The following is a 17556-nucleotide window of genomic DNA, read 5'->3' as shown; positions in this document are numbered from 1 at the left end:
TATTAATAGCTCTTGCTGAAGCTGGATTAGAATATATCAGCAAAGCCATAGCCCTTCAAAAGTTTTGATATTAACACAAATGAAAATGAAGCTCTAAAATTGGAACACAACAATTAGAATCAAAAGTTTTCTCACCTATAACATAGCCACATCATAAAAATAAATACTTTGCACAACTTTTACTAAAGTTACTCTTAGTTCCATAACAGCACATTAGAAAAAAGATGCTGATAATCTGTCAAAATAAGAATTTTAGTCATATATGTAGAGAAATTCTTGTCACAAAATTTTAATTTACAAAAGAGATGGGAAGAAGAAAATATAGGGAAATATTTTAGTGACATTGGGTAAAGAAAAAAAGTAAACCAAATGAAAAGCAGAAACTCTAAAGAAAACGATTAGTGAACTGAAAACATTAAAATCAAAATTTTCTGTGTGGCAGAAGATACCATAGGCAAAATCAAAGTTCAGGCCACAGTCTGGGACAGTGTTTGTCAGAAGCACATAGTCAGCACCTGGGGAGCTTTTAAAAGTACTGATTCATAGGTCCCATTCCCAGAGATTCTGATTTTAAGTGGATGAAGATACAGCTGAGGTGCCTAGAGTTTTAAAAGCTCCCCAAGTGACTAAAATCTACAGCCAAGATGAAGAAAGTTGCAATGCATATAACCTATAAGGTATTTTTATCCAGAATTATAAAAGAATCTTATACGTCAATGAGAAAAAGTCAAAGAACCAATGTAAAATTGGACAAGGGATTTAAACAGGCAAATAACTAAAGAGAAAACTCAGACCAGTAAACATACAAAAAGATGCTCAGTTTTCTAGTAGTCAGGGAAATCCAAATTAATATGAGATGCCTGTTCACACTAAGCAGGTTGGCAAAATTACAAGAGTTTGTAATGCTGTGAAGCAACAAGAACTCTCAAACAGTGCTGGTAGGAGTGTAAATTGGTACAACCCTGTGATCGTTAATTTGATGTGTCATCTTGGCTAGGTTATGGTGTCTGGTTGCTTGGTCAGACAGCAGTCCAGATGTTGCTATGAAGGTATATTTTTAGATGTGATTAACCTTTAAATCAGTAGAGCTTGAGTAAAGCAGATTGCCCTCCATGATGTGAGTGGGCTTCACCCAATCAGTTGAAGGACTTAAGAGCAAAGACTGAGGTTTCTTGAAAAAAGCAATTCTGCCCCAAGACTGCCCTGCCTAAATTTTCAGTTGCTGAGCTTCCCTGCAGATTTCAGGCTCAAGCCTGTAACATCAACTCTTACCTGAATCTCTAGCCTGCTGGCCTGCCCCACAAATTTTGGACTTGTCTGCCCTCACAATCTTGTGAGCCAATTCCATAAAATCTGTCTGTCTCTGTCTCTCTCTCCATATTATACGTATATGATATAATCTGTGTGTGTGTGTGTCTGTGTTTTTGTGTGTCTGTGTCTGTGCATATATACACAGAACCTCTTGATCCTGTTTCTCTGAAGAACCCTAAATAATACAAACTCACTTTGAAGAACAGTTTGGCAATGTCTGGAAAAGCTGAAGTTGAACAAGTTCTAGAAAAGCTAAAGATGGGCATGGTCAATTTCAGATCTAGGCACGCAGCCTGCTGTTCCTCTCAAAGGGGCAGTACTGGCATTGTGGTCGGGAGCTGTAAAATGAGATGAAGGGATGGAACTTCTCTATGTTAAAGAGTGTGGGGTGGCGTGGGAGACAAATATAGCAAAATGTTAGAATGTGCTAAATCAGAGATGGAGTGTGTTTCACGTTGCCACATTATTTTCTGCACTTTTTCTGTATGTTTGAAATAGTCTGAAACTTTAATAAAAACAATTTTAAAGCAACTTCTGTTAAGCATGATGGCAATGGAAGTGGCCCTGACTGGTAGGCCAAATGCACTTAATCAAGCTCAAAGTAGAAAAGACAGTCTCAGCAGAGAGCAGGGATGGATGAGGAGAGGGTTTAAGGAGAAAGCAAATAACACTTGAGGACCCCAAAACTTTCAGAAGTCCCTTCGTGCACAGAACTTCCTTTGGTTTCAAAGATGGTTCATTCATCGTTAACTGGCAAAGGAGAGAATACACATTTGGCAGATTAAATGAGATCTACAGACATCATTGGTCATCTTGACTTTCATTACTTAGTTAAGGCAGTGTTTGCCCAGTTTCTCTGCTGTAAAGGTACTATTTTCTCTTTTCCTAGAAGTTTTTAAGGATCATCTTGGAAAATATGATAAAATAAATGGTTAACTTGCTGTAATATCAGTAGAACCCTTTGATGATTATTGCAAGTTGGATTTATGAGAAGCTGGGAGAAGACAGCACACAGCAAGGAAAAACTATATAAGGATTTGAGTAGGACCGAGGTAGGAAAAAATAAAAGATGTTGCTTAGTCCCTTGTAGTTCACTATTTTTCTACTCTGCCTTCCTTTCCTTGCCTTGAAAGTGTTTTTTCTTCTTCCTTTTGTTAACTGGGTCCAGTTAGTTCCACATGGGCAGGAACCAAGCCTCTATTTGTTAATCTTTGTATCCCCAGAGCCTGTAATAGAGTCAGTGATAAATAGATGCCTACTGAAGAAAAGGAATGAAAGGGGAGAGAAGAAAAGGGAAGAGAAAAGATGGGAAAAAAAGAGGAAATAACTGACCATAACAGATTATCAATGTATTCTTTAATATTTATTTTATGTTCCATACACAATTAATTTATTATAGGTGGAAGCAAAAAAAAAAAAGAAAAAAAAAAACAAGCCACATACCTGGTTACCATTGGCAAGGTTTTCCTTCTCTGAAAGCATCAACCTAAATTAAGACTAGAAAGAGCAGCGATACCTTATGCTTAACAAATGTAGCATCTTCAGCGGAGCTCCCTATTTGGAAGAAGAGAAACAAGCATTAAGACTGCAGTTTCAAGGCTTTATTGCTTTCCTCACCTATAATTCTATACTGTAGTATGCCTGTGGGATCATCTAGATCAGAGCTGAGTCTGGTCATCATTTTCTTCCATGTGTTCATTCATTCACTCAATACTGGCAAAGTGAAACACTGCCTTGGGTGTTATCCAATTGAGTGAAGGGCTAGGGCCAAACAGTGCGGGCAGGAATCTGCAGGCAGAACTGTCAGTGGCCTGTTTAGCAACCCATGTACAGATATGTGTGGGCTTGGCATGGCTAGATACTTCAAGGGTTGTGCTCCAGAAAAGCAAACTTGCCTGCCCCCTCCTTGTGAGAAAAGCCTTGCATGTAGAGGAAAACTGGTCTTTGAGCTTGGTTGCCAGCTGCTCAGGGTTGTTCCATACCAGTGCTGGGAACACTAGTTGCCCAGCTGTGCTAGCACTTGGAACCCTTGCAGAGAGAGGGCAAGGAGCCACCAAGCCCAGCAAGCTTATTACCAAGCAACCCAGAGACAGCCACAGGGATGGTCCAGCAGACACTTGTTTGTCTCACCACACTCAGTCAACATTTATCAGTAACCAAATACTGAATTTTTGTTTACCTTGCACTTAAGGAACTTACAGTAGATGTCAAATACATGTACACAAATACCACAATACAGAATGATCTATAATACGTACTATATGAGTACTCCAATTATTACAAATAGAGGAGTTTTTATGCCTTCTCATATTTTTGGTCTCAGGTTAAATATCACCTCCTCAGAAAAGCCTTCTCTGACTTCCAGACGGAAGTCAATTCACTAAACACACACTTGCTGAATTACTGATTGCTCTTGAAATTTTCATTACGTGCAAGATTCACTGCAGTCATTTTGCCACAGCTGTTTTCCTCCAAGGATTTATGGGTTCAGCTCAGTTGATTATCAATTTTGCATGTATTTCATCTGAGGATGCCTAGCACTCTTTGAGGGTAAACTTTCCATCGGAAAGGTTTTGCTGTCTTCTCTATTTTTGTAAACTGGAGCTTTGCCTCTACCCTTCCCACACACTGACAGTGAAACCATTGCAGTGAACATTCTGAACAACCTGTTTTAGATATTTGCCAATTTTTGGTATATTTGTCATTTGGCAGACTGGTCTTTAGACAAATTTAGGCAAAATAGAACTTCCTTATCTGAGTTGGTTTCACTTTCCACCATACCATTTCTCTATCTCCTCGCCCAGGTCATTTCCTTTCAGCACATAACAGTGGTAATTATTTCTTTGCTTTCTGGTTGTGTTTCTCCCACAGGTTGTTCCTTCCTTTTGGAACAGTTGCATCCACAGCCCCTAGAATAATGATCAGCACATTCTGACACAATATGTATTTGCTGAATAAATGAATGAAAGTTACAAGAAGGAAAGGATCTCTTTTAATTATTAACTAATTTAGTCTTCCCACACCTTAGGAGGTAGAAACTACTGTTGGCCCCACTATGCAAATGAAGAACTCAAAGTCAGAAAGCCCATGAAAGTACTTGAACTCAAGCAGTGCCTATTCCAGGGTCCACATACTTTACGCTAAACTACCTCTAGTAACACAGAGGCACCCATGTTACAGAAAGACTTGTACAGAGATACATGGACGTAAAGGAAAGAAATATACATACATAAATAGAATATTCCTAGATTGATATTTTATATAGTAACAAATCAAGAAACAACTTAAATCCCAACAATTAGGGTATAATATCTAAATATATGATAAATATTATGCAGCCATTAAAAATATTGATACTGAAACATTCCTAAGAAAGAGAAATTATTTTTACTATAATGTTAAGTAAAATAGGATAAAAATTTATATATTATTCCAACTATGTCAAAATACATACACTTATACATAGAGAAAAGAGATGATAACAAAATTTAACAGTAGTTATTTCAGCATTGGAATTATAGTTGATAAATACCCCAGGACAAAGAAAGGTGATAATGAAGCTGGATAACAATATTGATATACAGCCTAAAATAGAATGAGTGTAAACAGATGGCATATAAGAGGTTAGGTAAAATTGTAAAAAGTAACCTAATTGTTAGAGTAGAATTTCTGAGTGTGGCAGAGACCACTCTGTGTTCACATTGCCTTTTCCTCCTGTGCACTGACAAAGCACATTTCCCAGCCTCCATTGGACTTAGGTGAGGTCATGTGACTGTGTTCTAGACAACAGAATGTGGAAAATGATGTGCATTGCATTAGGGAACGAAATGTAACAGCAACAAACGAGTTAATGAACAAAATCTTTTTTTCTGTAAAATAGAGGGTAGCTGGTGTTACAACAGGATAGATGGTGTAGAGCCATGTGACAGAATAGCTAATGGCCTGGGGAAGTTTAAGAGAAGTCTTCAGACCTAAAGTGCCCATTTGAATTGGATCATAGAGAAAAGAATGTTCCAGGCAAAGCAAACAGGAGAAAGGATTTCTAGATGGAGAGAGTATCATGTGTAAGTACGTGGAGTTGTTAAAAAAAACATGGCCTGTGATTCAAAGGCCAGCTTTGTGGTTTGTGGGACAGAACGGAAAGACATAAAGCTGGAAAGAAACTTTGGCAAGGAACTTGTTTTAGGCCGCTGGTAAATGGGAACCAAAAAAGGTAGCAGAGTAGTATGTCCAGATTTTCATTTTATTTTGGAGGAGGGGAAGTTAGAGATACTTCTAGCAACAAGGTGGGTAACAGATGAAAAGTAGAATAACAAGCTTATTTTTAAAAATTTGATTCACTGGAAACATTTGAGGGATGAGGGGGATGGAGACTGTACAGCACAGGAGACTGTGGGAGAAGTTCTATGTGGTTTTGTTCTGTGTTGTGTTTTGAGAACAGTGAAGTCCCCTTTTGAACAGATTAACTTCCAAGTGCCTGTATGATTAGAAATTTTACTCAAAACTCACCACTGCCACCTTGTGGAAGTACGGCAAAGAACCGAACTGTGTTTAAAGTCAGTATTTAACGCTGGTCAGCTAGCTGAGGGGTTCCCAGCCTTTTTACCCCCAAAGGGGTTTATTATCTACCCTCCCCCCAAACTGAATCTATGATTTATGAAACTAAAAAACATCATTTATTGACAATTTGCTTTCCCATTTTTATAAATCAGATATGTATATAAATGCCAATCAGAGCTTCTGATCCATGATTATCAACTAGTATTTGTATTTTGAGTTGATTTCATTCTAATCAAAAGCAGAGAAGCATCAGGTTTTCATCATTCTTATACAGTCCCTGTTAAATAAATGTACGATTTGTTAGTTGTTTTGTTTATTTGTTTATCTTTTTAAAAAAAATTATTTATTTTTGGGTGTGTTGGGTCTTCGTTTCTGTGCGAGGGCTTTCTCTAGTTGCGGCGAGCGGGGGCCACTCTTCAACGCGGTGCGCGGGCCCCTCACTGTCGCGGCCTCTCTTGTTGCGGAGCACAGGCTCCAGACGCGCAGGCTCAGTAGTAGTGGCTCACGGGCCTAGTTGCTCCGTGGCATGTGGGATCTTCCCAGGCCAGTGAACGAACCCGTGTCCCCTGCATTGGCAGGCAGATTCTCAACCACTGCGCCACCAGGGAAGCCCTGTTTATTTTTTAATAATACAAATAGTTTGCAAAGCCTCAATACTACCTGTAAAGTGATCCAAGTCTGTGGCCTGTGTTTACAAATCATTGTTCTAACCCAGTGGTTTTCAACAGGGGACGACTGTGCCTTCCAGAAGACACTGAGCAATGTCTGGAGACATTTTGGTTGTCACAACTTGGAGGGAGGGCGTTGCAACTGGCATCTACTTGGTAGAGGCTGGGGATACTGCTGCAATACATCCATTCTACAATACAAAGGGCAGTCCCCACAACAAGAATTGTCTGGCCCCAAATGTCACTAGTACTGAGGTTGAAAACCCCGATCGAGTCCAATCCCTTCATTGTTATCAGCGAAGAAACTGAGATCCAGAATGGTCACATGACTTTTCAAATTAGGCAATACATTCAAGGGTTCCAGAAATAGAACATATAAAAAGGCATACAGGGGCTTCCCTGGTGGCGCAGTGGTTGAGAATCTGCCTGCCAATGCAGGGGACACGGGTTCGAGCCCTGGTCTGGGAAGATCCCACATGCCGCGGAGCAGCTAGGCCCGTGAGTCACAATTACTGAGCCTGCGCGTCTGGAGCCTGTGCTTCGCAACAAGAGAGGCCACGATAGTGAGAGGCCCGCGCACCGCGATGAAGAGTGGCCCCCGCTTGCCGCAACTAGAGAAAGCCCTCGCACAGAAACGAAGACCCAACAGAAGCCATAAAAAAAAAAAAAAGGCATACAGGACTTGAACAGACATTTCTCCAAAGATACACAAGTGGCCAATAAGCACGTGAAAAGATGCTCCACATCATTAGTCATTAGGGAAATGCAAATCAAACCCACAATGAGATGGCTTATGATTATTAGGATTACTAGGATGACTATGATAATATTTTTTATTGGTAAGTAAGTGTTGGTGAGAATGTGGGGAAATTAGAAATCTCATACATTGCTAGCGGGAATGTAAAATGGTGCAGGCATTGTGGAAAGCAGTTTGGTAGCTCCTCAAAAAGTCAAGTACAGAATTACTGTATGACCCAACAATTCCGCTCTTACGTTAGAAGGATCAATCCGTGATAGCGTAAACATCCTCCACCTTCTGCACTATACGTGCAGTATAAAGACTGTAGCGGGCCTCTGCTCACAACGCAAAAGAAACAGATGGAGCGGGAGCCCACCACACCATGTTCTAGACTCCATCTAACCTCATCTGAAATATATTCTGTACTTGACTTTCTTCGGTGCGTTTCACGTCCCTTAGCCTATCTAGTCTTGCTTCTCCCACTTCCCCTGAAGTGGGCTGACATGAGCATTGAGCGTTACAGAACAGAGAGAAGGGGACCGTGTCAGAGGAGACCTCCCAGCCCAGATCCTGTGGGAAAGTGAGGAGGAAACCCGAGAGCCCCAAATTCGTTCTCCCAGGTGTACAAGGACAAAGGAACCCCCCACTAGCCAAGTTGGCAAGACGTCACGTCCACTCTACAGGGTACACAGTGCACCCTCGAGGTAGGTGAGCAAACGAGAAACCCGAGCCGCGTCACGGCCTTTGCAGCCTCGCAGGTATCCTCCCGTTGGCGTGGAGCAGCCAGTTTCACAGGCTCGCGCACTGCCAGGGAGCTGCGCACTGCCAGGGAGGCGCGCACCCGCTCGGCGCCGCCGGTTGCCGGGAGACATGCCCAGCCACCTCCTCCAATCAGCATGCACCTCTTTGCGTCCAATCACAGAAGCCAGAAGAGAGGTAGTCGGAGGTGAAAGGTCACGCTGCTATTTGGCGGCCATTTCTCTGGAAGCTACGCGGCTGGGGCCCTGCTGTGGCTACTCCAGTCACGAGGGTCGGACGACAGCTGGGTCGGCGGCGAGTAGCCTGCAGCATTTGCCCACTACTGCAGCAGTAGTCGCGATGGTAAGGAGAAAGAGAGCGGCCAGTGTCCCGTGAGAGAGAGCGAGAGAGAGAGGGCGGGTGACAAGCCTTGCCGGGCCTGGTGGTTGGTTCTCGCGTTTCCCATTCATCCGCGTGAGGCGCGGCGCGCCGGGTTGCCAGCCCCTTTCTCCCTGCTCTGGGTGTCTGAGGCGCGCCCTCCTTCCGAAGCGCTCCCCTCCCCAGGAGTGCCCCTGCCCCCTTCCTCGTCTTCTTCGTTTTGTATCCGAGCCTGAGGTGTCCTTGCTGCCTGGGGCCACAGGGCTGGGGTAAAAATGCAGCGGTTTTTCACGTCCCACTTATCACACTCCACAGTCCGCTTTCGTCCCGTGGTGTTAGGGGACCCTGCAGCCCTTCGGAACACAGAGCCCAGGCTTTGAGCATTCTCCTGTTCGTTTAGCAAAGCTTTACTGAGCGCCTGCCGCCTGCTAGGGCCAGGTAACGTTCTAGGTGCTAGGAATATAGGATAAAAAGTACTGGTGCGGACCCTGCTCTAGGTTAACTCAGACGTTAATCAGACAACGATAAATACATAATTTCGAACAACGTTAACTGCTAAGAAGGGAGCAAACAGGGTGCTGTGAGGGGGCGCCGTGGTACGTTAGAAGAGTGGTTACAGATGGCATCCCTTGGAGGAGGGATTGAACCTGAAACCTAAGCGATATGAAATGCAGCCCCGTGAAGAGCAGGAGGAAGCGTGTGTACCTCAAGCTCAGGGAACAGAAGCACAGGCTCTGAGGCCGGAAGGAACACCTGACTAGCTGGAGGAATTGAGAGAAAGCCACAGCCGCCTGCAAGGATAGTGGTCATGAGATAGGGTCGGGCAAGACCTCTTAGGCCGTTTTAGGAGGTCTGGGTTCCACTCCAAGTGCAGTTGGAAGCATCGAAGCATTTTAAGCAGAGATATGGTAAGATAAAAATACTACTTGCCGTGTGGCTAAAAAGTTGGAGAAAGACAAGAGTGAAAACTGGAGACCCATTTGAGATCACTCTGAATGTGCTTATTCTAGAGGGGTTTAGTAGCCAAGTTTCTTGGTTGTTTTCTTTCTTTGGGCCGATGAGTGAGCAGATGAGGAAAGGAAGAAAAGCCTGAATTCACTGGGGGTACTACCGGTTTGCTGAGTAAACAAACATTAAGTGACTGCCCATATCTAGGAGGCACTGCAAAGTCAAAGAAGACCCAGTCCTAGCTCCTGGAATTCAGTTGAAAATCGTGGCGCATGATCTGCCCCTGCCTCCTTCTGTAGCCTCATACAAAACTAATTTGTGTGTCCCTGATATCCCTTGTTGATTCACTCTTCCCTTCTTTTACATAGTTACCCCCCAACCCCACCCCGCCAGATCAGCCCTTTTCCCTCTGGAAATACCTCTCATCCTTTAAAACAGAGGCATTACTTATTTCAGGCAACCCTTCCTTTTCTTTTAACCCTGGATTGTTTGATTGTTTGGTACCCTTGTACATAGCATATCTCCTCTTACTACGTTGCAAAATAATTGTCCATTTGCATGTGTTTTGGCCCTCCCCCCTCCCACTGTGGGTCTGAGGACAGGGACTGTTATCTGCTTTTTTTTTTTTTTTTTTTTTTCTTTTTTCTGCCTTTACCTTTGTTTCTTTATGGCCTTGGAACAGTGAGTGATGTATATTAGGTGTTCAGTGTTTCTTAAGTGAACAGTGAATACTTTTATGAGTCTTGATGGATTGAAGGTGAAATTGGCTAACTGGGTATTTAAATTTCTCTTATGCTCTTCAACAAAAGTGAAAATTGTGTAATAATGTGAGAGGGAATCAAGAGTTTTGCTTCATTTGTAACTATAAAATATTGGTGATTTGATAGAGAAGAGAGTAGGTAATGGAAGCCAAACTAAGGAAAAATAATCAGTTGGGCTCTTTTTTTGTTCTTTGTGCAGAGTTTGCCCCTCAATCCCAAACCTTTCCTCAATGGATTAACAGGAAAGCCAGTAATGGTGAAGCTTAAGTGGGGAATGGAGTACAAAGGCTACCTGGTGTCTGTAGATGGCTATATGAACATGCAGGTAAGCTGAAGAGTTACAAAGATCATTAAATTCTATTTTTCTTCATCTGACTCCTCAAAGGTTTAGTGTGACTTACAAAGATGTAATTAATTTAATTGAAAAACACAGAGCAAAATTCAGGAATAAAGTCAAGGCCAAGGAGGGTGTTGTAACTGTGATAACTATATAGGAGACATATTAAACCAAAATTCAAGCACAGATTTGACTCCTAGTGGTTAAAAGTAAGAAGAGCTCAGACAGTTGATTCACAATGCCATAAGACAAATACACTAGCGTTTGCAGAAAAAGCAAAACTTTTCCCAGCACTTAGCTCTGAGAGAAACTTTTCCAGTGAAATTCTTAAGTGTTTTGATGAATGCTAAATGTACAACATCAAAGTAATTTGATAAAAGCAATTCTTGAGGGAGAAGACAGACTGACCAAAAGAATTGATGAACTGGCTACTTGTCTGTTAAACTAGCTTCTGTAAATGTTTCAGCCAGGTTTTGTTTTTTGTTTTTAATTGAGGTAAAATATATATAGCACAAAATTTACCACTTTAACCATTTTCAAGTGTGCAACTCAGTGGCATTAACTGCATTCACATGGTTGTGCATCCATCACCATTATCCATTTCAAGAACTTTTTCATCATCCCAAAGGGAAACTCTGTACCCATTAAACAATAACTCCCCATTCCCTTTGCCTCCTGGTAAACACTGTTCTTTTTGTCTTTATTCTAGGAACCTCGTATAAGTGGAATCCTACAATATTTGTCCTTGTGTGTCTGGCTTATTTCATTCAGCATGGTGTTTTCAGGGTTCATCCATGTTGTAGCATGTATCAGAATTTCATTCCTTTTTATGGTTGAAATATTCCATTGTGTGTAGCGGTCCCTCAGTATCCTTGGGGGATTGGTTCCAGGACCTGCCTGGTATATTGAAATCCACAGATGCTTGAGTCCATAGTTGGTCCTCCGTATCCGTGGTTCTGCATCAGCTCGTTCACGCGGTCTCAAACCTGTGTTGTTCAAGGGTCAACTCTACCTCATTTTAATCGTTCTTCTGTTGGTGAATATTTGAATTGTTTCCACCTTTTGACTTGTGAATAATGCAGTGAACATAGGTGTACAAATATCAGTTAGAGTCTTTACTTTCAGTTCTTTTGAGTCTGTATCCAGAAGTGGAATTGCTGGATCATACAGTAATTCTTTGTTTAATTTTTTGAGGAACTGCCAGACTGTTTTCCACAGCAGCTGCACCATTTTACATTCCACCAACAATGTACAAGGGATCCAATTTCTTAACATCCTCACCAACACTTGTTATTTTCTGGGTTTTTTTAATAGTCATCCTAATGAGTGTGAAGTGGTATCTCATTGTTTCGATTTGTATTTTCTTAATGATTAGTGATATTAAGATCTTTTTATGTGCTTATTGGTCATTTACATATCTTTGGAGAAATGCCTGTTGATGTCCTTTGTCCATTTTTAAATGTTTGGTTTTAAATGTTTGGTTTTTTGTTGCTTAATTCAATAGTTTTCAGCCAGGTTTTTGAAGAAAGAGTTTGAGGTTATATTTTCCTGAAGCTCAGGTATTTATGTGACTGATTAATGGCTGATGAATGAATTTTAAAGGGTACCTAGATAGATGGTCAAACCAATCGTGACTCCAAGTATTCCAAACTGGTAGTGCTGTAGGCAAAGTACTAATAGGAGCACTTGTAGGCCCAAAGCTGAGATTTTCCTTAATTTAAGAGTTTACCACCTGAACAGACAATGCTCAGGTCCCCACAGTTCTTATAGAGCATGGTTTTGGCCTGGAAAATTCCCTAAGCAGGAATCATTTACCAAGGCCATAGAGAAGTTTGAAGACTATATCCATTGTGCTGAAAATGTTCCAGACTTAGATAGTGGTGATAATTACATAACTTTATGAATACACTAAAAACCACTGACTTGTATACTTTAAAAGAGAATTTTATAAGAATTATATCTCATTAAAAGAAAGGAATAAAGAATACCCACCAAATATTTGGTTTTAGAAGTAATATAGCTTCCTGGTGAACCTACCAGAGTTATGAAATGTATCTCTGAGTAACTAACCACATTGGTGATGCTTTTGAGTTTGTTCACTCGGTGAATATTTACTGAGAGCCCCTTATGTGCCTGGCACTGTGAATACACCAGTGAACAAAACAAAGTCCCTATCCTCAAGAAGTTTGTGTTTTAGTGATGGGAGATGGTAATATAATGTGATATGATATCAGTAATGATAGATGCTATGGAGAAAAAGAAAGCAGAAATGGAAGAGGGTGACAAGAGTGTACAATATTAGATAGGATAGCCAGGGAAAGCCTCTCTGAGGAAGTAAATTTAAAAAGAGACCAGAATTGAATGAGCAACTGAAGAGAGTGTTTGGGGAGGAGCATCCCAATTTGAGGGAACAGCAAGTTGCAAAGGCTTTGCGGCAGAAACATGCTTTTTTTTTTCAAGGCACAACAAGAAGGTGAGGGCAGAGTGAGTTACAGGAAGTATGATAGAAAGATTGGAATGGTAGTCATGGAAGACCTTTTAAGGGATTGTAAGAATTTTGGGTTTTATTTAAAATGTGATAATATACAAACAGCTCATACAACTCAATATCAAAAAACAAAAAACAAAAAAACCAAACAGCCCAATCAAAAAATGGGCAGAAGACCTAAATAGACATTTCTCCAAAGAAGACATACAGATGGCCAAGAGTCACATGAAAAGATGCTCAACATCACTAATTATTAGAAAAATGCAAATCAAAACTACAATGAGGTATCACCTCACACCGGTCAGAAGGGCCATCATTAAAAAGTCTACAAATAATAAATGCTGGAGAGGGTGTGGAGAAAAGGGAACCCTCCTACACTGTTGGTGGGAATGTAAATTGGTGCAGCCACTATGGAGAACAGTATGGGGGGGTTCCTTAAAAAACTAAAAAATAGAGTTACCATTATGACCCAGCAATCCCACTCCTGGGCATATATCTGGAGAAAACACTAATTCAAAAAGGTACATGCACCCCAGTGTTCACAGCAGCACTATTTATAACAGCCAAGACATGGAAGCAACCTAAATGTCCATCGACAGATGAGTGAATAAAGAAGATGTGGTACATATGTATCACACACACACAATGGAATATTACTCAGCCATAAAAAGAATGCAGTAATGCCATTTGCAGCAACATGGATGGACCTAAAGATGATCATACTAAGTGAAGTAAGTCAGACAGAAAAAGGCAAATATCATATGATATCACTTAAATGTGGAATCTAAAAAATGATACAAATGAACTTATTTATAAAACAGAAACAGACTCAGAGACATAGTAAACAAACCTATGGTTACCAAAGGGGAAGGAGTGGGGAGAGATAAATTAGGAGCTTAGGATTAACAGATACACACTGCTGTGTATAAAATAGATAAACAACAAGGACCCACTGTATAAAACAGGGAACTATAACTATATTCAATATCTTATAATAACCTATAATGGAAAAGAATCTGAAAAATGTATGTGTAACTGAATTACTTTGCTGTGCACCTGAAACTAACACATCATTGTAAATCAGCTATAGTTCAATTTTTTTAAAGTGTGGTAGAAGGCCTTTGGAGCATTATTATAATTTAGAAACCAGTTAAATGTTGGTGAACATCTGCCAGAAATAATCACTTTTTAAAAAAATTATTTCTGAGAGCTACTGCATACAAAACTAATTGTTGACAACATTTCAGACAAAACCATATCCCCTGAGAATAAGAGGTTATTTTTTGTTCTCTATAGGAGAAGGAATAATATCCAGTAGCATTATTAATTCATTAACATGTTTTAAATGCCTTACCTTATATCCTCTCTAAGACCTGTTTTTCTTTCCCTTTGCCCACTTGCCTAGTTAATGAAGGAAACTTCCCTGTTTCCTTTCTATCTTGTTCATTTCTTTTGTGAGTCCCAGTAGCACTGATTGTAAGTTTTTAAAATTATAAGTAAAGTTTATTTTTATGTAAAAGGAAAGCTAAACATTTTGATGTAAAATCAGAAGTAATAGAGTTCTCTAAAGTAACTATAAAGGTCACTCTTAATTAAACCTCCTCTTAAGAGCTTATTTTTTTCCTGTTTATTAGCACATAATTTAAAAAAATTCTTATTCAGTTCTTTAATTTGGTTGTTGACTAATATAAGAGTATTTGGTATTTTAGCCATAGCTTTTGTACCCATTGGGTTCCTCAGTATGATATAATGCTATTACTCTGAGAAAAGTTAATGTCTGTTTCTTTAGACGGGAATTATTCACAGCTTATTTATAAATTGGAGACTGTCTTCCTTGACATGTTGTTTTAATGTTTAATAGAAAGAAATATTACATTATTGAGATATTTTAAAAATTGTGTTGAAATGAGCTTTATTATATATCAGTTCTACATCCATCATTGTTAACTTTACTGAATGTTTATATGAAACCAAAAAGTACTACAGTAGTAATAGAAAGCTAATCTTCTAATTATTGTAGGTAAATGTGAGTCATTGGTACCGAAAGGTCTCAGTTAATAAGTTCTCTCACCAATATTAGGTGTATAATACTATTTTCCTCTTGTGTGATTATACTAATATACTTTCTTTTTATTTAAAGCTTGCAAACACAGAAGAATACATAGATGGAGCATTATCTGGACATCTGGGTGAAGTTTTAATAAGGTAACAAAACATCAGTAGTTTATATAAGGAGTTACTGGTGAGCAGTAAGAATACCTGTTTAAATAAACTATTAGTGCCCCAATCTCAGAATTACTTTTTTTTAATCACTATTAATTTAACATAACATTCTACAACTAGACTTCAAGATTCTTGAAATTGTTAAACTTGTCAAAGCAGATTTAAATATTTTGGAGCTGTTCATTCTTAAGGTTTTTCTAGTGTTGATATTAAACTTTGTAGCTCTTAACTGTACCTTTTTCAGTGGTTTTATTTGCAAGAGCTTGGTTTTGAATTTTAGGTGGGTCTGGCTGCTATTAGGATTCAAATTATACTTATTTTCTAGAACTAGCTTCACATCTCCAAATTCTAGTCATTATTCCCTTTGGAAGATCATAAAGATACCATTTTATAACAACCGCATGGTATACAAATGAGTGTCACGTGCTCTTTAACAAACCAAAGGTAAATTTTTTTAAAAAAGAGAAAGAAATGATGTAATTTTAGCATTAATATTTTTTGTAATGAAAAAATCTAATAAAAGTATGGTTAAAATTTATATGGTTTCTTGTTGGAACAACAAAATGGACTGTTTTTCTGTTTACAGGTGTAATAATGTCCTTTATATCAGGGGTGTTGAAGAAGAAGAAGAAGATGGGGAAATGAGAGAATAGCATCTTTCGGGGGGGATTTTTTTTTATATATATTTGTAGACAATAAAGATTTGTTCGTTTTTCAACTTGACTGTGAGCTATTCATATTCAGATATTTACATGCAGAGCTCAAATGTTGAAACAGTTGAAAAATTATTCACAGAACTAATGCTTTAAAAGCCACCCAACTTTATTCAAGTTGGTTTTCATGTAAGCCCAATGCTGTATTTTTTTTTTCTATAAGGGAAATTTATTTATATGCTCTATAAATGTTTATGAAAGTCAATTTTAGCCCTTGTAATTGTGTATTAACTGAGACCTTTTAAAAGCAACTGTTTCTTTTAAAGTTATTTTTGAGCCACTTTTGACACATATAAAGTTAAATATTTTCTTAGAGTTAATATAGACTGTATTATTTTACTTAGTAGTCAATAAGTTACATGTTAATTCTGTATCAATGTGAGCTAAATGATATGCACATTACAGCTAAAATTGAAACATCACCTGAAAATTAAAATGGTTTTGAGTATAGAACACAACAGAAATTGTGAACTGACATTTAGGCTGAAGACATACAGTTTGTTCACTTAAGAGAATTAAGTTTTCTGAACAGAACCCCTTAATGTGAATTAAAAATCAGTCTCATGGTTGGTTATGTCTCATTATGTTCTCATGAGAACATAATCTAGTAGTTTTCATTTAAGTTTTAAACTCCTCAAACCAATATTTTAGAGTTGCACATTGTTAAAATGTATACTCCACGGTGATAAAATTTACACTATGAACTTTCCTGTGGACTGGTTGAAAAAAAAAAAAAGATTATTTAAAGTCTTATGTTGTCAGAATGCCATTATTGCACTTAAATGGTCATTCACCATACAGTTACATCAGTAAAGTCACTTTGGATGTGTATCCCCACCTGGGACAACAGAAAGTATAAATGTTTAGCTATATAGAATAATGGTTAGGATATGGATAATAAAGGTCTTCAACAAAAGAAAATAACTCCCATTTCCAATCCTAAGGGCCTTTTAGAGTAAGGACCTGTCTTCCTGAAATTGGTTAGGCCTGTGTGTGGGGCAGAATATTGCCATTACTGAAAAGCAAAAATCTACAAAATATGCCTAAAGCATTCTGGTTATAAATGTCTTACTGCTCCTATTCATGTGAAAAAATATTCTTCCTGCAGTGATTTTATTCTTGTATCCTTGACTAAAAGTAGTTCACGTTTGTTACCAGATGGAGGTTTTGAGCGGTAGATAAGTCGTCTTCCCAGCTGAAACAAAAGAAAAAGTACTTAATATTTTCATATAACCATTTTCTATTGAAGTGTAACTAAAATAGTAATATTAACTTGATTTTTCCTAAGAATAATATAGTTTAAAATAGTAAATAATAATCCCAGTTACAAAGGGATTGATAATTTAATGGATGTCCAAATGCAGGCAAAGTTAAGTAACGAATGGAGCACCATGGTATGCAGAAGACAGGGCAGTTAGGTTTTATGGGGAAGTGGGAGGATTTAGATAAAGTCATCAGATAGCTTGTGTTTCAGATATGCTAAGCTTAGAGAAACTCCATGTTTGAGGCCAACACTTCATTTCTCAGTAACTGCCATAGCTAATTTCTACTCCATTGGCTGGAAGAGATCACTTTCCTCTGCTAAGCAACAGCTGACTGGCATTTAAAAATCCTGTTAAACAAAAACTTGAGAAAACCATGTACTATTTTCTTAGGCACTAGAAATCCTGTTGGCTCTTGGTCCCACCAGGA

At 39.0% G+C, this 17556-nt stretch overlaps 2 protein-coding genes across 3 annotated transcripts in view; one reads left to right on the top strand and one right to left on the bottom strand.

Moving 5' to 3' along the window:
- Positions 1-8135: 8135 nt before the first annotated feature.
- SNRPF (small nuclear ribonucleoprotein polypeptide F) overlaps positions 8136-17556 on the top strand; it is a 36334-nt gene continuing 26913 nt past the window's right edge. The window contains exons 1-4 of one of the 2 annotated variants that reach the window (XM_082419547.1): positions 8136-8379; positions 10303-10428; positions 15069-15133; positions 15738-15874. In XM_082419547.1, coding sequence (XP_082275673.1) covers positions 8149-8379; positions 10303-10428; positions 15069-15133; positions 15738-15804 — 489 coding nt within the window. In that variant the 5' untranslated portion in view covers positions 8136-8148 and the 3' untranslated portion in view covers positions 15805-15874. Of the gene's footprint in view, positions 8380-10302; positions 10429-15068; positions 15134-15737; positions 15875-17556 lie in introns of those variants that run through there. The other variant, XR_014252285.1, reaches the window with a different exon arrangement.
- The window catches only part of CCDC38 (coiled-coil domain containing 38), a 43715-nt gene continuing 42169 nt past the window's right edge, over positions 16011-17556 (bottom strand). Inside the window, exon 15 of the mRNA XM_082419568.1 lies at positions 16011-17059. Within this exon, the coding sequence (XP_082275694.1) occupies positions 16946-17059 (114 nt within the window). The 3' untranslated portion in view covers positions 16011-16945. The remainder of the gene's footprint in view (positions 17060-17556) is intronic.

This window comes from Balaenoptera physalus (assembly GCF_965194825.1).
Source record: "Balaenoptera physalus genome assembly, chromosome: 13".
In the NCBI taxonomy this organism is placed as follows: Eukaryota; Metazoa; Chordata; class Mammalia; order Artiodactyla; family Balaenopteridae; genus Balaenoptera; species Balaenoptera physalus.
Note: the sequence above shows the minus strand (reverse complement) of the source record. Positions and strands in the feature narration are given on the sequence as shown.